This window comes from Rhea pennata, chromosome 20, assembly GCF_028389875.1.
Source record: "Rhea pennata isolate bPtePen1 chromosome 20, bPtePen1.pri, whole genome shotgun sequence".
NCBI classification, from domain to species: Eukaryota; Metazoa; Chordata; class Aves; order Rheiformes; family Rheidae; genus Rhea; species Rhea pennata.
The window spans coordinates 7422570-7444916 of NC_084682.1; the positions used below are offsets into that span (position 1 = coordinate 7422570).

The window sequence follows — 22347 nt, forward strand, 5'->3', positions numbered from 1 at the left end:
GCCTGACCTGGAGCTGGTTGTGTCCAACAACCCTGGGATGCTGAGCCCTGCCAGGGAGGTGAGGATAGCAGCCCTGTACTGGGCATACAGGTAGGCAGTATAGGCACAAGCTTGTGGCAGATCAGAGAGCTCTGAAGTGCTGTTTTGTTCCCAGTTTCTCAGGAGTTTCCCTGAAGTCTAAGGCTTCTTCCTCTGTTTCTGGAGGGACTGAAGTCCTGCTCTGCCCCTACACAGCTTCTTCTGCATGTAAAGCTGTGGCCACAGCCAACGCCCCTGGGCTTTGCAGGCCAGGGGCTGGAGCACAGGAGGAAGCTTGGCAGCTCCTGGCATGGCTTCATTCAACCCTCCCAGGTTGAGGAGCACTTCACCTCTGGCATTGGTTGACTCTCTCCACTCATTATTTTGGATCCAGGGACATAGGCATGATGCCAGGCAGGCCATAACTGCAGATCAGGGCTGTGCAGCGTGTTGTGAGACCTCAGCAAAGCAAGGAAGCACCTTCCCTTTATTTTTCCATGTGCATCCTCCAGAGATGCAACACCAGGGTGCTGTTTGCACAGTTCCAGAGTGAAGCCTGGTTTGGACTCATGCTCTTCCCACCCACCCGCCAAAAGGTGCAGATGGAGCAGCACACCTCTTGGGACAGTCATGTGGCCAAAGCACTTGCCAAGAAGCTCCTCCACCTCTGCCCCCTCTGCCCTGTGACGTGGAAGGGGGAGGAACTGTAGTACAAGGCTCCTAGTCTCAGCCTGGAAGCCTGCATGCATGGCCTCCAGCTGCCCTAGAAAGCAAGGGTGGTTTTGCTGGAGCAGCCAGGGAAGCAATTGCTCATAGCTGATGAGACAAGCACAGGCCTTGTCTACCTCTGCCATCACCCAGGGGCTGCCCTGGCTGCAGGGCTGGGGAAAGAAGAGGGACAGCATTTACCCTGGGAGGTGAGTGAAGGAGGTAACTAACAGCCCTGGATACAGCCTTGCACCAAGGGCATTAGTGCAAGCCAAGCACCTTGGACCCTGCCTGCAGCAGAGTGCTAGCAGAGCTGGGCTTGACTTCAGGGAACCATTCCCAGAAATGGCTTCAGGGTAAAGAGAAGGGGAGCAGCCGTCCCAGGCACCCTGTTTGTCCTGGAGGAGGAAGGCAGACAGGACGGGAGCTGCCAGGTGTTCCTGCTTCCAGGTTAGTGGCTCAGGCACACAGCTCCAGCACCATGGTGAACACAGTGTCTGTTCGCTAGCAGGCCCTGAGCTCCATCCCATGCCCAGGCAGGCCTGCTTCAAAGGAATGGGGCAAGACACACCAGTCTGGACGGCATCAAGGCAAGAAGAGGAGTGGGAGATGCAGATAGTGGGGCGAAACCAGCTTGGTCCCCACACTGCCTCCCTTCACTTCTGCTTCGTGTCTTTGTTCTGGTTCTGAAACTTCTGGTGGACGACGCGGAGGGTGGTGAAGAAGTTTCCCAGGAAGAGCATGAAGAACGGGAGGCCACACATGAGGACCTGCAGGAGCCACATTGCTGCAAGTCAACAGAAGGGACCTACAGACCTTCCCCTCCCTGGGGGGCCCCAGGCTGGCAAGGTATGGGGCAGCTACATTTGAGCCTCCCTTACCTGCCACTCCTTGCAGTCTGGGTGCTGCATCAGATGGAACAGGGTGATGGCATTGTAGAGCTGCCAAAACTGCAGGAGACAGAAGAGCTGCAGAGCCTCAGCTAACCCAATGCTCATCCAGCTGTTTTATCCAGGTACAAACCCCACACAGCTCTCCCATGAGGCCAGCATGCCCCAGCACACAGTGAAACCCCATCCAGGGGTCAGAGGACTCACCCCAAAGGACCGTGGTGAGGACATGTCCCCAGTTCTTGCTACTTTCTGGAGCCTAACACCCTGCAGAAAGCCTCAGACCCACCTACTGCTTTTGTCCATTAGCCTAAATGATCTGATTAGGAGTTAAACCTTAAGCAGCAGCTCAAGAGCCAAAGCTCAGAGGGGTTTTGGAAATGATCTTGCAGTCAGTCCCTTTGCTATGTTTCACACATCACTTCAGCTACTGCAGCAGCAGCAGAGCTATCCTACTGGGGCACCCAGGTCCTCCCCCATCTCCCTAAGCAATTTTTGTGGAGGGGGTGCTCTAGAGGAGAAGACTCATTCAAAGATTGTCCTTTTCAGAGCATTTTCCCTTCCTCCGGCAACTCTATCACAAGGCTGCAGCAGCCAGCAGAGACCTGCTTGACGTCCAGGCAGCCAGGCGCAGCTCAGACCCCACCCAGAGCTCTGGTGTTCCTTACAGGGACCTGCAAGGATCAGTACACACTTACCTGCCCAAAGAAGAGGAAGGGAAGCAGGAACGTGAGGCCTCTCCACATCCAGGATTGGAAACCCTCTGCAAAGGATGAAGGTTTGAATGGAGACCTGAAACCATGCTATAGCCTAGGGACGAGCCAGAGCCAAGCTCCTAAGGTAACAGGCTGGGAGGTTTAGTGGCCACTCTATGCCTGGCTGAGGCTCACGCAGTCTCTCCGTGGGCATTTGTGCTTGCAGGGAGTGTGGGGTAGACTCCGGCTGATGTTCCCAGCTCTGTAGTCTAGCAAAGGCCCCTCTAGAGAAAGATGCTCTAGTGAAGCTACCCTCCTCTGGAGTTGGACTCACTATGTGCCTGACAGGCTGCAGAGGCTGGTGTCTTCTGCAGGCTCAGCCCCAGCACTGTGTTGCTGGGGCCAGGAGGGGTGACAGCCCACAAAAAAGCATCTGGGGCATCAGAGGGAGGTTTCCCATCTGTAAAGCAGTTTCCTGGGGGAAGCTCAAATACCAGGAGCCACATCTCTCACTGGTACTCTGTGTCCTGAGGTAGCCACCCTTGCCTTTAACAGATGCCACAGCTCCTGTTTAACTTAACGCCATGTCTGGTGCTGGGAGGGAGGCTCTCAACAGCCATAGGAGCAGAGGCCAAGGCAGGTCCAGTTGGACTGGGACAACCATTAAGGGAAGATCCCAGCTTACCCACAGTGAGATCCATGTTGTGCCTCTCGCCCAGTGCTCGGAGCCGATACAAGCACCCGCTCTGATAGTAGTACTGGAGGAACTGCACAAAACCTGCAGGGAGAAAGCAGCTGAGCTCAGGAAGTGCTAAAATGCAGGCCCACAGCTCTCAGCCCCAACCATCAGCCCAGCTCTGGGGTCACTCTGTGCACAAAGATGGTCCTAGCCCCATGGAGGTGTAGGGCAGGAAAAAGGCCATGGGAAAACCCAGACAAGCAGAGAGCTGTGAGCAATTACAGCCAGTTCTTCACGTGACTCCAGAGCCAGGCAAGCTTGCCATTGGAGGCTGCCTGCGGACAGGTCCCAACCCACTGTCCCAGCACTTACTCTGATACATGGAGAAGGAGAGGAACTGGTTTCTAAACATCTGGTACATGAGCCCATCTGGCCTGAGGAGAGATGATGATGGTTGAGAAATGTGAGGCTGAGTCAAGAGGTACAGCCAGCCTTGCCTGCCCCACAGCTGGGGTAGTAGCATTGCTGGCTCACCCCAGCTCCCACCAAAACAGGGGGACTCCCTGAAGCCAGGCCCCACACTGCAACCTGTCTGATTCACTGTGGTTATGGAACACCTCATTGGAAGATATGTGCAGCAAGTCAGAGGGATGGTGTCCAGTCTCAGGCATGGTTTGGGAAGCCAAAAAACGAGGGGCTGCGAGCACAGCAGTCAGGAAAACATTGCAGTAGTCCTTGGACAAGAACTGCAACACAAGGGACTGTGTTCCCTGACCAGCTGGGTGCTGCCTATCTTAAAAAGGTGCTGATGGCTGTTTTGGTTTGGGGTACTTGGAATGCATGAAGTAGACTGTTACACCACAAGGTCCAGCGAGCACAAATATGGCTATGGATTATGGCACCTACAGCAAGTCCTCTTCATCTGAGCTGGCTGCAGCCTGTACAGGCTGGGGTCTCTACAACCAAGAGCTATCTCCATATCACAAAGGAGGTGAGAAAAGCAGGGCCTGCCGGGAACATCTAGGCAGGAGATAAGGGCACACAGACTTACCAAGTCAGCATGACACCTGAGAGGAAAGTGGAGACGTAGTGATGGAAAACCCACCAGCCTTTGATTCTAGAAGGCAGACAAAAGGCAAGGAGGTCATGAATCAAGGTCCAAACACACATCAAGCAAGCGGAGCTAGGCAAGCTGTCAGTGCTCTCCAACTCCCAGGGCAGAGCAAGGAGCAGGGGTGGTTACAAAGTAGCTGTGCATGGGGCAGGCCTCCAGTCCAGGTGGTACCCAGGGGCCGGGGCAGTTTTGACTGCTGCTTCACCTCCTAGCCACCTGCAGGTTCATCCAGCCCTCCTACCCCAGCAGCTACCTTGTAAGGGCCAGGGCAAACCATATAGCTGATTACCAGGGTTTGCAACACACCCTGAGTAGGAGGTTCTTGCAGCCACTCCCTTGGTAAGCATAGGTCTATGCAATGGGTTTGTACTCCCCCAGCCTTGTAGAGAAGAACTAACTCACTGCATGCACCCCTCCCAGCCGCCCTCCCTGGGCACCTGAAGGACTCACTTGGATCCATTGTTGATCAAGATGCTCTCCCGGATGGTGAGGGTGCAGTAGTACCACACCAGGAGGAAGTTAAACACAGCGTCTGTCACCCTGGCACGGAGCAAAGTGAGGGTGAAAAGGAGGCAGTAGCACCATGGCCCACAGGGTTGCTGGGTGCAGGCACCAAGTCAGCAATTGCTAGAGGCACTTAACCACCCAGTAGGGTGCCCTGAACAGACTTGGGCACAGAGGGGTGCTTCTCACACCATCTACCACCATCATTTAGGTCGCACTAGCCACAAAGGCTACTGCATCTCCAGGAGCAGTGGCTGAGCTGATGAGACCCGATTAGCCATTTACTTTGTCAGGATTTCCAGTTCAGCTATGGCTTTTAAAGCTGTAGTGTTGTTATGGGCCATTCAGAACTAGAAATGAGAACATGAAGGCCCTGGGAGGAGATCTCTGCCTGGCACTTTGGGAGAGCATCCAAGCCAGACTCACCTGGAGTTGAAGAGGAACCGACAGGAGGAGGACACGATGAGCAGGATAATGGTGAGGTAGAGTTTGAACTTCTCATACTCGTCTTTATACGCAAACCTGCAGGGAAGGAGAAGGACAGGCTGGGAGCAAGGCTGGAGGTCTGCATCCTTCCATCCCAACAGGCTGGACAAAGGTCTGCAAAGTGGCTCTAAGACATGTTCAGGAAAACCCTCATCCCTTGGGCACTTCTGAGAGGAGAGCAAACTACTCTGCTTTCATGCAGGTGAGACACATTCAAGTAACCCTACAGTCATGCCAACTTGGTGGGTGGCCAAAAGGACAGAGAGGACATCTTCATGGGGAGGCCAGGACTTTGTTGGAAGGTCCTATTTAGCTTGTTAGAGCTAACGGTCCCAGCTGGGTTCCAGGAATCTAAGAGGGAATTGAAAACTGGGTTGATTCTGGGAAATAAAGAACTAGACAGCCCTGGAAAGGGATCTGCGCAAGGTACATCAAGCAGCCACACATCTGTGCATGCTGTAATCACGAGCTGCAGTTCAGCTTGGGAAGAGTTACTGTTTCCTGGTGACAGGGAGATCCCAAACCACCTCAAAGCACATGACAGCAGTGACGAGAGGGCCATACTTAGCCTGCTTGCTGAGTAGTGTGACGTTCACGTTCCCAAGCACCAGACTCAAGTACAACCTGGAGAGAGAGCAGAGGCATTAGGACAGACATCTCCCAAGAGCTGGCTGGGTGCCTGGCAGTCGTGCTGTGAAGGCATGACAGAGCTGTCACACATTTCCCCACTGCTTGTGTGCTGGTGACGGCCAGCCCAGCACTCTTGATGCTCTGCAGTGACACCAGGGGAATGAGCACCCAGCTGTTTTCCAGTTGGAGCTGCCAGGCAGCGTGACTGGCACAAACACCCTGGCATTTCGTCCCAAGGGCATGCAGGAAGGGCACAGTCCCCGTCTCCGGCAGGCATGGGAGTGTTCACCGGGGCTCCCTCAGAGCACAGCCACAGTTCAAGGGTGGGTAAAGGCTGTGAGCGCCAGGAATGAGTGCAGGCAGGCACCAAAGGCAGGGGACAAGGGCAGCTCTGCAGAGCATCAGCCTGGCTCCTACCCAGGCACCCTCCCAGAGGGCCTGTGCTGAGCGGTGACACCAGCTGAGAGCAGGAGCACAAGCAGGTTTGTGCCTTGCAGCATTACAGCTACAGGCACATGGATGGAAGGAAGTGGTGTTTCAGCAGCGACCTTCTCTCAGGGACTTTGTCCTTCACCTCACCAAAGCTTTCACCCTTGTGAAACTAAAGCTTTCTCCCATGGTGAGGGGAAGGATCTGGCCCTGTGGAACACTCCTGAGGCCTGCAGCTATCTTCCAGCTGTTTATTTTCCCAGGAGCTACTCTGACAGGGGGGAGGCCATGGCAGCACCTTGGCATCACAAGGCCCTGGCAGTCTTGACTCCCTCTGGCAGGGACCATCACCACCCAGACACGAGGAACCTCTTACCCATTCTTCTTTGGTAGATAGGCCTCCATCTCAAAGAAGACATTCTGCCTCTCTTTTATCAGGCTCTGAGTCTCTTGGATGGACTCCTCCTCTTCAGGACTCACATGGGCCTTGCACCTAGGGAGGAATCATAGGCATTGGTGTCAGGACAGCTGCTGTGACAAAAGCATCACATGCTCACACTTGGTATGTGACTATGTCTCAGACAAGGGCACCCTAGGATGAGGAAAGATGAGCTGAGGACAAGTCTACAACTCCATCTCCAGAACTAGCTCCTATTTGTCAGTCTGGGGTGTTGCTTCAAGGAGAGGAAACAGTAATGAAAGTGAGAGGGAACTGCCGTATCTTCTAACCCTTGAACAGCAGTGGAGAGCGCTTTGGGTAGGAAGGGATTAGATTCAAGCACTCTGTAAAGGCCTTACAAGCTTTGACCAGGATGCAAGGCACAAATCAGGGCAAAGGAAAGGAAAGCCCAAGGAAGATCTGCCTGCATCAAGTCCAGACCTGCTATCAGTGAGGCTGCAGTAACATGTATAGTGGAGCAAGTGCTGTTAGAAGAGCTCTGTCCTTGCTGCTCCCCTCTCCTGATTCACCCCTGCCATGGCTTTAGGGGCTGTCACAGGGCACCAGCTTACTTTTTTAGGGACAGAGACAGCTCCTTCAGCCTCTTCTTCTGCCGTGCAATGGCGCTGGAGATCCCATCCTGGAGCTTGGTCAGCTCCTCAAGTTTCTGCTTGTACAGCTTGTGGTTATCCTGGGAATGAGAAATCGGCACCTGTTACTGCTGTCTTCAGCTTCACATGAGGCTGAGCTAGGTGCCCAGCAGTTGCCATCCTTGAGTCTTCTGCAGGGCACCTGGCACCCTCCCATCTCACACAGCCAGCACTCCTGGAAGGCCCGAGAGACACAAGGTTTTGTCCGTCTACTCCAGCCCTTGTCCTCTTTGGCACCTTAGTGTTACAGGCCTGCTAAGACCAGCTTGTGCTACATCAGCACTGAGTGCTCTGTTGCTGCTCAGAAACATCCTTGGTAGAAAACTGAATATGATATAGGAAAATGATGCATCTCTTAGAAATCTCCTGTAATTCAACTGTACAAGAGGTTGGGTAATAGAAAGGGTGGTTAGAAACCGTAGTCAGAAGGCCAGGCTCAACTGGGCATGCATTTGGGCACCTTGGAACTGTCCTTGCCTCAGTGAGGGCAGAAGCCGCAGTTGAGGAAGCCCGTCTCCAGTTCCTAGCAAGTTATCTACCAGTGCAGACACACTGGCATGCTCACATGCAGCTGAGGAGCAGCAAGTCTTGTGTCTGACCATACCACCATGTGCCTGCAGGCCTGCGCACTCAGCCAGCCTCAAGGTCCAGGCTGCAAAAGCCCAGCTGACAGCACAGGCTTGCCCTGAAGGGTGCTCCCACAGTTGTGAAATCACCAGCTGCAGCAAAAGGGAAGTGAAAGATTCAGAAGTGCTCCTGCAGCCACGAGGTGAGCTGGAGCTTAGGTTATAACCAAAGAGAAGTTGACCTGGAGAGAAGAGGCTTTAACTGCTGCTGCCAGGCACAATATAGGAAATGTCTCTTCCTTTCTCTGCTCAGAGGGCATAGCTGTCCAGGCCTTATGCTGTCTTCATTGACTCAGCGCCTCTGAGGATCCATCCGGAGCACCCAGCTAGGTGCTGGGTGGGATGGTGGAAGGAGCTAGTCAATAGGAAACACTAAAGGAACTTACAGCAGGGTTAAGGTCAACTGCCCAGCTCCATGTGCCACAGTAACCCAACTGCACCTGTGTAACCCTAGATGCCATTCTTCCTCTATATTTAGAAAGGAAAGGGGAGACCACACTGTGTCAACACTCCTTCTTGTGAAAGTCAGCTGAAAACAACCTCGCTTTAACCACAGGCGGCCTGAATATCACCTCTTCTAGAGAATTAAATTCTGCTGCTCACAACCACCCTTGGACTAGACCTTGAGGTTTGCACAGTTTTCGTCTCTCCAGTTCTTATCAAGCACTTTATCAGCAGATCTCAAAGCCATTCCTAAAGGAGAAAGGTGAAACCGAGGTGCAGAGCAGAGAAAAAACTTGTTCTCCCTCCCATGGCAGGCAGCACAGCAGCAACAGAGTGGGAATAGATCCCACATACGCCCAGCTTCCCCAGCAGTGATTGATGTCCCCTGTTCATGGCAGGCTGTCCCCTGCTTGACAATCAAGCTTCCTTGCTCCCATCTGAAGTCACCTGCTTCTCTTGCTCTCGGCCCTGGAGCTAACTAAGGGCAAGCAGTGTTTGGTACAGTTGCTCTCTCCACGGCTCCATTAGAGGCTCCGCACCCGGTCTAGTGTGCAGTCCGCACCGGGAGCCAAACTGGGACCAGGCTGCCCTTTCTGAAGGCACGCAGGGCTCAGAGCGGGCAGTCTGGTACATCCACGCAACCCCTATGGAGCAACAGCAGGTTTCTCAAAGCCTCCCTTGCCCCGAGTCAGGGCACAGCTGCAGCGCGTGTGGGCAACAACATCCGCTTCGCCCCCTCCTGCCAGGGAGGGAGGGAGGGGGGAGAAGCGGAAACTGCTGCAGGGAAACCGATTGCCCTGACGACCTGCAACGAGGTACCGAGGGAGGGGACCGTCGCTAACCTCTCCCCTCGGGTGACCCGCGTCCGAGCTGAGCCCTGCCCACTCGTCCTCCAGGCAGCCAGCGCGCCGGGATTACACAAGGCAGGCGGCAACGTCCCCGATAACGCGGCGGGCTCTGCTCACCCTCCAGCACGCCGCGAGAGCCGCAGCGGCCCGAACCCGTCCCCTGCAGCCGGCGCCCCCGGCGCAGGGCAGCACCGGGCAGTTTCCCGCCCGGAGGCGGCGGCAGGAGGGCGCCCAGCCGGGCGGGCCGGCCAGGAGGCTGCCGCTGCGGACAGGCCACGCTGCTGCGCTGCGACCTCGATTCCCGGGCGGCTCCGCTCCGCTGGATCCGGGTCCAGAGGTGCGACAAGGCGGCAGGGAGCGTGCGGTCCCCGCCGCGGCGCAGCCTCCCGCCGAGGCGCGGGGGGCCGAGGCGGCGGCTGCGGCCGCGCCGGGAAGCGCCGTCCCTGCCGCGCTCCGCGGGCCCCGCGCGGCTGCCGGGCGGCCCGGAACCCCCTCGGGAGGCGCCGCTGGGCAGCGCCGCGATGCGCTCGGGGGTCGCGACCGCGGGACGGCGCAGGGCAGCGGCTCCGCGCCGGGCTGCTGTCGTGACAGAGGGCCGGATCGCGACAGAGGGTGAGCTCTGCCCCCAGCACGGCGCTCGGGGCCCGCTCGGAGCCGCCTGCCCCGTCCCGGCCCCAGCGCAGCCCCGGCGGGGCCGGAGCCGGGGCGCAGCCCGCAGCCCGCGGCCGGGCTCTGCCGGCGGGAGCCGGTGCCGGCGGCGCGGCGGTACCTGGATGCGCTGGTAGCCGTCCTGCAGCTCCTGCCACTCGCGCAGGCAGTCGGCGGCCGAGGCGCCGCAGGCCATGGCGGCGGCGGGGCGCGGGGGGAAGGGGGCGGCGAGCGGCCGCGTGCCCCGGCAGGGCGCTGCGCTGCGCTGCGCGGCGCCGCCGCCGCCTCCCGCCCCGCTTCCGGGCACGCCCCGCCGCCAACCGCCGCGTCACGCGGGGGGCGGGGCGGGGGGCGGGGCCGGCCTCGGGGGCGGGGCTCCGCCTGGCCCCGCCCCCCCCCCCGCGCGCCTCGCCGCCGCCGCCGCGGTTCGCGCCCCGCTTCCTGGCGGGCGCGCGCGCACGTGGCCGCGAGCCCCGCTGGAACCCGCCTGCTTTGGGGCGCTTTGGGGCGCTTTGGGGCGCTTTGGGGCGCTCTCCTCCTGCCTCTCCCGCAGGGAATTCGCCGGTTGGAATTCCCAACGTAGGAGGCGCCACCGCGGGAACGCCGCCCGCCCGCCCGCCCCGCTCGTGGGGCTGCACGGCCACGTCGGAAGCGCCCCCGCCCTCCTTGCGGCTGTGCGCCGGGAGCGCACCGCAGTGTCCCGAGAGCCCGCGGCGCGGAGCGGGATCCCAGCCCCGGGCTGGGCGCGCGGCGCGTGCGGGGGCGCCCTGCCGCCGAGGCCCTGCTGGGGGCCCGATCCAGGCCGTGCGGGAGCTGCACGAGTGGAGAGTCGTGTTAGGTGACAGCGGTGGTGTTTTGCATCCCGAATAGCACCTCTGGAACGGGGAAGGACAGAAGTAATACACGTCTTCCCAGATCCCACTGCAGTAGGTGCACGGCAGATAAAGGCTCTGCTGAAGTTTGCAGGATGGGTTCCCTCTCCCAGAGCTTGCACTTTTCAGCAGTCTGGGATGGCTAATGTTCAAAATTCATTAACAAAAAGGTAAGGACTGACTAATTCTGTCCCCAACTGGGCATATTTGACTTTCAAATTTCAGGAGAAGATCTAAAATGAAGGACAGTTAAATTCTTAGCAGAGTGCAATGAGACCCCTTAAGAATTTGCTGTAATGTTTTATTTTGAGGTGTCAATACACAGAATTTACAGTGCTAAAAGGCAGGACAGTATTGAATTTAGATTGTGTGTAGCAGAATAGATGCTTCCAAATTCTCTGCCGTGCAAAAAAGTTAGGTTACTGTATTAGAAGGAGGTAAATGGAAGGCATGTACGAGGTCTCGATAGATGGGCTGGCCCAGCACAACCGAATCCACAAGTCTGCAAGAGGCTGTTTCTGGGTCCTGGTGTCTGTTAGTACCTGAGAAGATACGTTCAGAATGGAGGAACTTCTGAAATTAAGAAATTCTGTCTTTATCTCTCCAGGCTGGAAGTGAGTGTAGTCCAACTCTCAAATAACATTGCTCACGATGGATCAATAAACTTTTTCTCAGAGATAGTCCTAACGATTTCTCCATAGCTGGGGTAATGAGCATGGCTGATAATGTGATTATAATAACCACCTTAGCTTATAAAAGAGACAAGTAGTACATTAAGGGGCCACATCCTTCTGGCCGTGCTTTCCCCAAACTACCACCTTCAGCAGCACAAGTAAGTTTCCCTAATGTCTCCACAACTTGACCCAAGTGATACATGCTAAAGATGAAAACTATTCCATAACGTTAGGATGTTTTTCAAACACAGTTCAAGTCATCTTCTACCTACAGATCAGATGTTGGCATGAACAGGAAAACATCTTTCCCTGCTGGATGTTCTCTTTGCAGCCTGTCAATAATTTGGTTCAGAGATATTTGTGATTGTTGTCCCAAAGATTTGGGTCTCCCAGTCTGAAAGCTGTTTCACAAAGCCCCGGTTTGGTCTCATGTTTGTTTTGCATTTCTGAACATATTTCCAAGCTTCCTGCAAACAAAAAGGAAGAAAAGAAGTGTTAGGAATTTGAACTGCAAACAAACCTCATGTATTTATACTAAGCAGCTATGCTTGTGAGTTACACAGCTTTGTATTTATTTCCTTGGTATTACATGTTGGATAGCAGGAATCTGTAGATAAGGACATGGGCTACCAAAGTAGGGACAGCCTGGATCCAGATAAGAACTTCAGAGGAGCCTTTCGTCCTTATAACCTGCTCTCCTGGATATGAGAACAGCTCAGGGCTCTCTCTTTACCTGCTACATATCTTGCATTATTTTACAGAGAAGGAGTGATGCAGTCCTGGATTTCCTTCACAGGCTATATTAAAATGCTATTTCTTCCATGAATGATAAATGAAGTATTGAAGTATCAGCTGTCTACAGCTAAGCAAAAAAAGTTATCGTGTTTCTGGATTGGTGTGACCTGATGTGGCAGAGTAGCTGGGAAGCCGTCCAGTTATCCCACTGTGTTAACTACAGCCATCTGCATTATTTATTAGCTTCATGTAATCAGCTAGAACTCTGCTACACATGGCATGTCCACTGGCAGCACTCCACTTTGCTCCAGCTATATCCTTGGGTTTCCGAGTAGCGCCCATCTCCTGACTTACAAAACCAAGTTCCCCCAGCAATCAGAGGATTGCTTAAGTGTAATGAGACCAAAGGTTAAAAGATTGTGCTCCGTTAGTTTGTTTTTCTAATCTCAGTGATTCTACAGGCTCTGCTGCTGATCATCCAGTATTTACTGTTCTGAGCCCTGGTATGGATTTCTGTAGTTCCTCTCAACTCAATAGATGTACTCACACATCAATTATTAATTGAATAAGGGGCTGTACACCCCAAATGTGCCTTTCTTTTGCAATATCCATGTCTTTGGGAGTCCTGGAGCCATACTAAAAACTTTCAGAGATCTTTGCCTACATTGGGTGAATGGGTGAAGGATCACACAGGCGTCTGTTGCACTGCTTCAGTCTGCAACAAACAAATTTGTCTACCAGGATAATCCCCCAGGAAAGCTTTGCCAACTCAGCACTGTAAACAATACCCAGGCCAGCGACAAGATGCTGCTATGGTGTTGTCGCCCTTCTTTCTCTCTCTCTCTTTTTTTAAATTGGATTTGGCAAGATGTCAGGACCAACCTGTTGCTCTCAACTGAGAGAAGTTGCAAGGATCAGCTTTTGACTTTTGCACTGCAGCTGAAAGCACCTCCAATAATTCAGCATGCAGGGGCAAACAGCAAGGGAATGGCTATCAGTCTGCAGGTGCATTCACACCCAACATTAGCAGCAGAGGCCAGATACTATCTAGTGCCCTGGTGGCACACTCAATCTGAAATTACCCTTTGGCACACACTGATGGTAAGAAAATTCCTCTTATGTTGCAAATGTTTGCACAAAATCAATTAAATGATTAGGTACATGCCCAACTTTATTGAAAGCTTTCAAGCTCCTGCAGAAGAAAACACTTTCCAAATAAGGACAAGATTTTTAAGAAATCTTCTTTCAATTCCCGTTGATCAGACAATACTAACCTGGTCTGTGCTAAGCAAACACCACAAGACATTGCCTTTAACAGCACAGTGCCTGTATGATGTAGGCCCTGAATGTGAAAAAGGGCTTGTATCCGGCAAAGGCAGCCAGTCTAGTACACAGCTGGGTAATTCTCAAGCTTCATTACTTTTCTTACGTAATTCAGAGCTACAGGATGGAAGGTACTGGCCCTTTAACCTGTAGATCCCTCCTGGTCTAGTATTATCCCATTGCAGATTTCCCTACAGTAGTATCAGTGGGAGGGGATTGCTTCTGGGGAAATAAACTAGGTTTTCTGAAGAAGTCAGTGCTGATGAGCCCAGTGGTTAAGTCAGAGCTCTGTAAGCACTGGAGTCTGAACCTCCCTGTAACCCCATGGTAATAAGAGATGGGATCAACTCAAGTAGCTTCCAAACAGTCTCTTTCTCAGATCCAGGAGAGCAGAATCCCTAAAATCTGTAACCACTGTATTATTTTTGTGGCCCTGCTAAGCAAGGAAATACAAGAATATCATAGACGCTAGAGTAAGAAGTCACAAATCCAAAAATCATACCCAAGCCTATTTTTAATGGTATGAGTAAGACACAGTCTGATCTAATAGAAACTATTACATTATCAAGTAGACAGTTCGTATGAAAGCAGAGATAATTTATTCCTCATGAGGAAGACTTCAGGAACAGAAATAAACTACAGATCCAGCTGGCATCTTTGGGAAGTATGAAAGTGATGTACCTTCAGGGAAAATTGTGAGGAATGCATAAGATAGGCCATGATTACTGTGCTGCTCCGGCTTATCCCCAGGCTAGAGAACACCAGCACTGCTCCATAATTCAACTGAGCATCTGAATAAAGAAATGCCAAATTAGTGATACAAGAAATCAAACTTCCAATTGTAAAGTAAATTCAGCAAAAGCTGACAGATTACTAGCCTGAGAGACGGGAGCCCTCATGAACCCTGACAGGAACAGATAGGCACTGCCAGTTCAGGGTTCTGTAAGCATTTGTCTTTGAAGAGCAGAATCAAATGTTAATGACCAGCCAACGCTTCAAGATGGATCAGCTTCACCTTTATGTCAAGTAACTATGATGAAAGTGGCCTATGATGACGGATCAGCTGTTGTCAGCATCAAATCAGCTACCCACACTCTTCCCAGACAGGTTTGAAGATAACAAAATTTCTGATGAATGCACCAGAAATGTCTTATTAGTATTCTCTGCTCAAGCTGAAAGAATCAGCTCTCAAGCTGGAAGAAACTTAGGACTCCATGTACCTTATCCCTCTGTGGGGATCACCAGCAGAAAACATACACATGCCGGGCTTGGGGGGTGTTTTTATTGTTGTGGATATTTGCAAGTGAAAATTACTAAAATTAACAAACTAATTTTCTACAGATCACCACTTGGTTTTAAGAGAATGTTGTCACTCACTCCTGACCACATCACCTCCGCCACCTATGCCTGATAAGTTCTGTATTTTATTAATAATCTTTTGAACTTTTCCCCTCCCTCTCCAGAGCAGACAGCATGATATAGAATACTAACAATTGCACTCTAGAACTTGTAGGGGAAAGCCTCTTCTTTTACTGCTGTCCAGAGGTTGGTTTTCTTTCAAATGCTAAAATAGAATTTTCTGAGTTTCTTAGAATTTTCTGAATTTCTCTATGACAAAATACCAGTTCTGTTCTAAGTTCTGTGGGTGGAAATTGCCTCACTCTGACAAATACCTGACATGAGCTCACCTCCCCTCCTCTGAGGATATGTGGGGAGCTTTAGTCTAGTGTTCATCCAGAATTGTTCCACTTTAAATAATCTACTATAGACTCTCAAGAAAACAGCATACATTTTCACAAGGACTACAGCTAATAAACTCTCAGTCTGTTTTGGAAATCTCCACATACTGATGTGAGAAAGAGACTTTCTTCTGAAATACTACTGGGAATAGAACCAGGGAAAATTGAAAGACAAGTAAGTGGGCATCTACATGTGGGTTTCAGTGCATGCTAGTCATAAAATTCGATTTAGGACTGAAAAATACATCCTCAAATATTATTTCCTTGTTTGTATCCAGTTGTCATTTCTTATTTTATACTTGGATTATAATGTCTTTGGGGATAGGGTGGGTTTTTTGGCTCTGGATCTATACAACACTCAGCACAGTCGGGCCTTTGTCTGTGGCAGGTGCTATTTCCTAAGTGTGAATAATGATATGGTTGCACACAATCGCAGGATGGGCTTGCAGCAACTGTCTGATGTGCTGCTGCAGGCATGCAGCTGGAAGATATGTTTTTCCTTGCCCTCTCTGATGTAATGAGCTGAAGGCAGGTTTGTCAGCATATGCATGCTGTCCCACCTGAAAGTCTCCCTAGCCGCCACACTGTGTCTGCACTGCAAACCACAAGGATTAGCAGCTTCTTGTGGTAAGTTCTCCAATGTGTGTCACATTGCTATTCAAATGAAGCTCTGGTGGTTGGAGATTTGGGCTGGTAAGAATCAAAGGGTTATATTTAGAAACAAAGGAAAAGGAGGGAATCCTATAAAGCCCTGGTAGATATCCCACAGCAAAGCCTTCACATATCTATTGAAAAGCTCACTACTATCACAGAGTGAGGTATTGCTTAAAATGAGTATCAGATGGCTTTTAAAATCTCCCCTCCCTTCATCGGGATGGTTATTAAAGCAGCTCTTGTATCCATTAGGGTGTAGGCTTGCCTGGGAGTATGCTGATCTTGAAAGATTGTGACCCTGCTGTCTGAGCTTCCTGTTTGAGCGAATTGTGGTCGCTCCCATTTAATATCTGAGAGTAAACAATATCTCAGGAATTTCAGATCAGGAACAACTCACCTATGAAATGACAAATGGTGGAAAAGGAAGAGAAAAGATCTGCATTGTGAGAGTCTGGAACAGATATATGGAGGAGCTTGTCTTCTGCAAACCTAAAGAAAGAGAACACAGCATTACATGGACCAGTGAAGCAGCTTCGCAAAAATATTTGATAAATTTTGTTTTTGCTGTTATATGTGTCAGTTTTTCATCATCATCAGTAACACTATGATAAGGTATTTGTTGTGGTAAGACAGCAAGGTGCTGATAATATAGAATCAAACAGTTTGGTTATTGATTTTCCATTCCACAAGGTATCAGCACTGATGTCTTAACTTCACCCTAGAGCTTGCTTTATCTGAGCGCTAAATGAAATCAGATGAAGTGAAAGCAAGATAACATTTCAAAACATGCATTTTGTCAGTTCTGTGAACAGTTTCCTGATTCACTTCATACAGTTTTCCATGACAGCATCATCCTCCTTCCAAAAACTCAAGAGAACTCAATGCAGAGAGCTAAGAGAGCAAAATATTGATGAGGAATCTGAGACATGAAAGCATGTCATGTAAAGGGTATGGGAAGATTACCCAAAAGTCAAGAGACTTTTGATGCTTTCCTCTGGAGCCAAAGACATGAGAAATGTCTTCTAGTACATGTCCTGAGGTAGATAGCTGGATTTATTGCTTCTTCTGATTTGGTCACCACTTTGAGAAATGCCGTGGCCTGCTGACTGAGCTGTATGGTAATGGACAGATGTAGGAAAGGAAGGAAGAACAATGTGAAACATCAGTGATTTAGCTTTTACATGGTTTGTGAGATTTTGTCCTAAAACGTAGTCAAGGACATAGTTTCTTTCTGAAGGATGGTACTATGTGATGGACTCACTCTGCCAAGGGCCTCCCAGTCCTTCTCTCACCCAGTCATGGTAGACAGCTGTAGAAATGCATTGCTGCTATGCAAACTCTGGAGATCAGGAAAATGAGCATGAAATAGCATGTGAATCTCATTGACTGAAAATGCAGAGGATGCCTGGAAAGCTTACACAGTCCTCTGTGAATGGCCTCTGATGCTGTGCCACCTCACTTTTTCCACATGCAGAGACATTGATGAGAATACACTTGGACTGCTTAACTTACAACGCTGCATGCTGCTCGGAGATGTTGACTTGCGCTTTTATCTTCAAATGCTTCAGAATTTGTTGGTCACAGGCCTGCTTGAAATTGCCCATATATAACTTTGCAGGCAGTATCTCTACAGGGTATGGCTGCAAGTTGTCTAGTTCCTGTAGGAGAGAAGCCATAGGCTCGGTTTAGAAAGCTTATTTGTTCTTATTAGCTTCGTAAGTTCTTAAACTGAAGTCATGTGAAGAAACGAACACGAGCTTAGTCAGCAGCCTATGACACATTGTAGTATAATGATTCATTTCATCATCTGAACGTTCTGAAATACTGTTGTCTTTGCTAGATTTGTAGAGAACAATTAACAGAATTGCTGCCATTGTGGCATTACTTAAAATAACTGCTAAGCAGGAGGCAGAATATATTTTTTATAATGCATGGAAGGACTGCGGTGTAACGGAGTCGTCGTTTTCTGGTTACTATCTGCAAGGCTCAGTGAAATCATCTGCCGCCTGACAGAGCTGCAGGTGTGAGATGGTGCAACATAACAAATCCACAGCTACTTCTGATTTGTGCAGCATGAGGGCTGAGAATAAAAGTATATAAGTGTGCCAAGAGAAGTAAAAAACACTCAGTAGCTGACTGTGCCTCTATAGCCATAGCAGAAACTGAGCTAAGGCTACAGCAGAACAAAATAGCATTTCAATAGGTTAAGGCAAAGAACAGCAGCCTAAACTGAGTGGCAAGGAAATATTCTGTATCCAACTGAATCTAGTGGGGAAGTTTAGTAGTTTGCTATCCCTCACAAAGAAGCACAAAGTGAATTGATTTTCTTCTGCATTGGAACATCCCAGAGGACAGCACCACGTCATGGGCTTTTTCATTTGAACCAGATGTGAAGTAATATGACTAACGAATATGAAAGACATGCTGCAATGACATGTCCTCTGCCTTATAGTGCCCTTTAAATGTGCTCCTTTTTGTATACTGTCCTAGATGTGAAATGAGGGTAATTGCTTTTAATAAGCTCAATACATCAATGTTTGTTGACAAAACCAAATTATTAGGATGCCAAAGTTTCAGTGGATGGCAGTTTTCTTTCTGAGACTGTTGAAACAATGTACCAACAAGTATGCTTTGTGATCCTTCCAGATAAAAAGCTTTATAGACACGGGATGCATTGTTTAAGAGAAATTGTACTTCTGTCTGAAAACATTTACTTCTGTAATATCTCAGATAACTATATGTAAAAGAGTTTAAAGAGGAACCTGCTTTTTTATCATTCCATACTGTTTGTTTAGTTATCAGTACTCTCCAACAGGCCAGTCTAGATGTTATCGGAGAAAGCTTCCCAGTTTGTTTTCATGAGCTTTTTTTCCATGCAATAAAAGAGGAAAAAACAAAAAATGTAGCTGTAAAAGCATTAGTGGTATGACTTAGGGCAGGCAGAGTAACTCAAATTACATTTAATTCCTTTGTTTGAAATTACTCTGGTATCAGGTTCACAACATCATTTAACTTGAATTCATTAGTCATCATCAGTTGAATATAAATGTTAATGTTTTCTACTTGGAAATTAAAGTCTGATCTCACCTGAGGCATCCAGAATAACTTCTGAGTCCTCAGAAAATGATAGCAAGCTGAAAAACGCTTGTATCCTCCCCTCAGGATGAGCACAGGGTGGCGGGTGAACTGTTCTAAGTCTCTGCCATATCGGACAGCAGTTCCTTCCTCAGCATCTAATGAGATCAAAAAGCTATTTGCCACGACATCTTTAGAGTGTCTCCATCAGCATCTGGGGTTAAATCTGGGCCACTGACACTGACAGAAAACTTCTTTTGATTTCACTGGGCTTAGAATTTCATCTAATGGTCTGTAGAAAGCCTCATTAAAAGCTAGACTTATTCTTTAATCACTGCTGCAAAATAAGGCATGCTGTTGTTCAGCTCTTTTATTCCTCTCCTGGTTTCTTTCATAGGTCCAGATATTTTTTTTTCTTCCTCATTATTCTTTGGGAAATGCTTGTAGTAGGTTCCAATAATAGGGCAGTATTATTAGTTTCAAACTAATCATCTTATTTTTATGGAGGCTCTTTACCACTTTAGTGTGCTTTAAGCAAAAGGGAGAGAAGGAGGTGTCTTGGACAAAATTTTCACAACTTTTTAAACATTACAGTCAGTGATGCAAATTATGTGAGAGGTGATTGCTCCCCCTCCTTTTCCCATGAGATCCATCCAGGGCGCCTCTAACTATATCTACTTTAGAAACATATTAGCACAATGGAAACCTGCTTCTGATTCTTCATACCTTGCCTTGACAATGTCTCATTGTTGAGCATTTATGAACACACTTTATTTGTTCACCTTACACTCTCAGATTTTTCCCTCAGAAATCAGGGTGTGGCCTAGATGTAAATCTTTGCTAAAACTATAGTAGTTTTTATAAAGGTAAGGGTTTATAAGCCAGGGTCAAAACAAACAAACAGAAAGAAGTGGTTCTTCATATGGCAGAATCCCTTGCCAAAGAACATTTGAAAGCTAAACATCTACATATTTCAAGGAAGACTGGACAAATACATGGATAAGAGTTTCCAGCTCTTCACACTTCTCAGTGAACTCCATCAAATCTCCATTCCTGTTAAAGCTAAGTCTTCTTTTTAAATATGATAAAATGACATGTTTTTAATAACCCTTAGAAGAAAGTACTCACTCAATGAACATAAGGAACTTGACTCGGCATTTTCGATCTCTAAAGAAGCACTGACCCCTAAAAAGCAATAGTTAGACAAGGCAAATTTCAATGAAATGTGAAAAAAGAATCTTCTCACATATAGTGAACAACTTTGCAGGGATCAGTCCAAAGATGGGAAACTGGGCCTGCCAGGAAGCCTTGAAATAAAATCTGGATTTATGGAGCCTAAGAACATACGCAGTACAGTCAGTAAGAAAATAGAAGTATATCACAGGTGTTCCTTTTTTCCCAAACAAAACAAAGCATAATCAGGATCTCTTCCAAATAACCTCATAAAAGTAAATGAGGAATGTGAAGAGTATCTATCCTGCAATGAGGTCTTGACTGACATGATTCACAAGCAGCAGCAGAGTCTGCCTTTCAAGCCAGCTGACGTACCTTTTTCACTCTCCTCTTTTTCATAATCACAGAGATCCAAAGAGCTGGTCTCGCAGTCATACACAACACAGTATCTAACACACTCCAGCTCCTCTGAATCCGGTACAAGATATTCCCCTGTAGGACTCTAGCAAAATCATGTAAGAATTCTATCAGGAGAACAAGTCCCCATTTTTCTTGTGGCATCAACCCTACAAACATCTCACAAGTTACTACTCTGTGACTACGGAATGGGTTTGGGCCTGCATTTGTACTTTATTCTGAAAGACCTAGTTATGTAAACCACTCTGGATTGCTTCATCAGCTTCAGTGGTAAAGATGTTGCACTGTTCATTGTGAGACAACACTACAATATGTTAGGTCTTGTGCAATATTTTTCCTGATATTCAGCTTACATGTCCCAATCCTTTCGATTGCTGAAGATACCTTTTCTTCCTTGTGTTAAAACACCCCCCCCAGTGGTAGAAATGGAACATTTGACACAGGCAGGGGAGAGACTAGAATAAGTCCCTTTCATTTTAAGCCAGTTTTGGTTTACTGCTAAAGTTCAGGGATGGCTTAAACAAACAGTAACCTTGCCTCACCTGTTCAATCTTGCGTGCAGTAATAATATGGCTCTCATCGTACTCACGCTGAGTACGGGCATCTGAAAAAATAACCAAGAGAGAACAACCGGCTTATTTGGGATGTTTAAGATGAAGTCCTGTTCCTAGTTCAGTCAATGGGAATTCAGGCACCAATGCCAAGGAGAGATGAACAGATTCTATTTCTTAGAAACCGGGACTTTATGAAATGGAACTAATGAACCACAACTCTGAGGTGATTCAAAATATGTCTAACACCAAGTGATACCACCATTTTAGGGCCACAACACAACAGCTGCACTACAGCGTTCACAGTGCAAGTTTTGTGCTCCGTTCTGCTGTGCCCTGCTCTGCCTCCCCATATCCCCGTCTCTGTGACTACCCCAGAGATCAGACTGTCCGGGGAGAGATGCATTAGAGAGACCTTGGCCTTGACTCCAGAACCAGCTGATTCCCTGATCAAAACATTTAATATCACAGTGCCTGGCATTCTTTTTTTTATATATATATATATATATATATATAGGCATTATGAAAGATGCAAATGCTTATCACTAGTCATTACAAAATGGGCGAGAAGTCATGTCCCTCTCTAAAACAGTCACCCCTAGGAGTGACAACGGAGAACAGTTATCCCTACAGCAGTTTAGAGAAGGAATGCCAAATTCCGTTTGAACGACAGCTAGAATTTCAGCAGGCAGTAAAGCTCCTCATTTGCGCGTAGTCAACGCTCCCGCTGCTGGGATGACCGCCACGAGAGGCTGGTGGCTGCAAACAGGCAGCGCCATTGCTTTGTGCTGCGCAGAGGGGACTGGAGAGTGAGCGGGGCCTGCCTGCGGCACCGGAACGGGCCTGCGGCACCGGAACGGGCCGGCAGAAGGGCCCGGAGAGCCCAGGCCGGCTCTCACCCGGGCCCAGTCGGACGCGCCCCGCAGCCCCCAGTCCTGCCGTTCCCGCCGCCTCACCCAGCAAGCAGAGGTAGTGGGGCTCGGCGAGCCGGGAGAGCACGGCGTACTGGTTGAGGAGGTTGTAGAGCTCGGTGGGCTCGCAGAGCTCCAGCCCCGCCATGCGCCCTTGGCTCGGCGGCCCCGGGGCAAGTCGCCCCCCGCAAGGCCTGGAGCCTCTCGCCGGCGCCGGGCCGCTAACACGCGGCCGCGGGTTCCCCTTCGGGCGGGCGCTGCGTGGGGCCGCGGCCTGCGCCCGCCGCCCGTCGCCATGGCAACGCGGGGCGCCGGCGCGCCGCCCGGTTGCTAGGTTGCCGCTCGTCTCGCGAGAACACGTGCGCGAATAGGGCGGGGGGGCGGGCGGAGCGCGCGCTCAGGTCTCGCGAGAGGT

General features: G+C 49.8%; 2 protein-coding genes across 2 annotated transcripts; both read right to left on the bottom strand.

The window, feature by feature from the left end:
- Positions 1-486: 486 nt before the first annotated feature.
- Positions 487-10060, bottom strand: TMEM120A (transmembrane protein 120A). Its single transcript, XM_062592878.1, has 12 exons — positions 9930-10060; positions 7165-7283; positions 6530-6646; positions 5659-5718; positions 5035-5130; positions 4555-4644; positions 4042-4107; positions 3363-3424; positions 2997-3089; positions 2315-2379; positions 1608-1676; positions 487-1496 (listed from the first exon to the last, which is right to left on the bottom strand). The coding sequence occupies exons 1-12, from the start codon at positions 10002-10004 to the stop codon at positions 1383-1385; spliced, it is 1026 nt and encodes a 341-aa protein (XP_062448862.1). The 5' UTR covers positions 10005-10060; the 3' UTR covers positions 487-1382.
- A 1575-nt stretch (positions 10061-11635) lies between these two features.
- On the bottom strand, positions 11636-22080 carry STYXL1 (serine/threonine/tyrosine interacting like 1). Its single transcript, XM_062592181.1, has 9 exons — positions 21978-22080; positions 21013-21074; positions 20429-20555; positions 20009-20065; positions 18893-19038; positions 17318-17463; positions 16203-16294; positions 14094-14203; positions 11636-11821 (listed from the first exon to the last, which is right to left on the bottom strand). Exons 1-9 carry the CDS (start codon positions 22078-22080, stop codon positions 11690-11692), a joined length of 975 nt encoding a protein of 324 aa, XP_062448165.1. The 3' UTR covers positions 11636-11689.
- Positions 22081-22347: the final 267 nt, after the last annotated feature.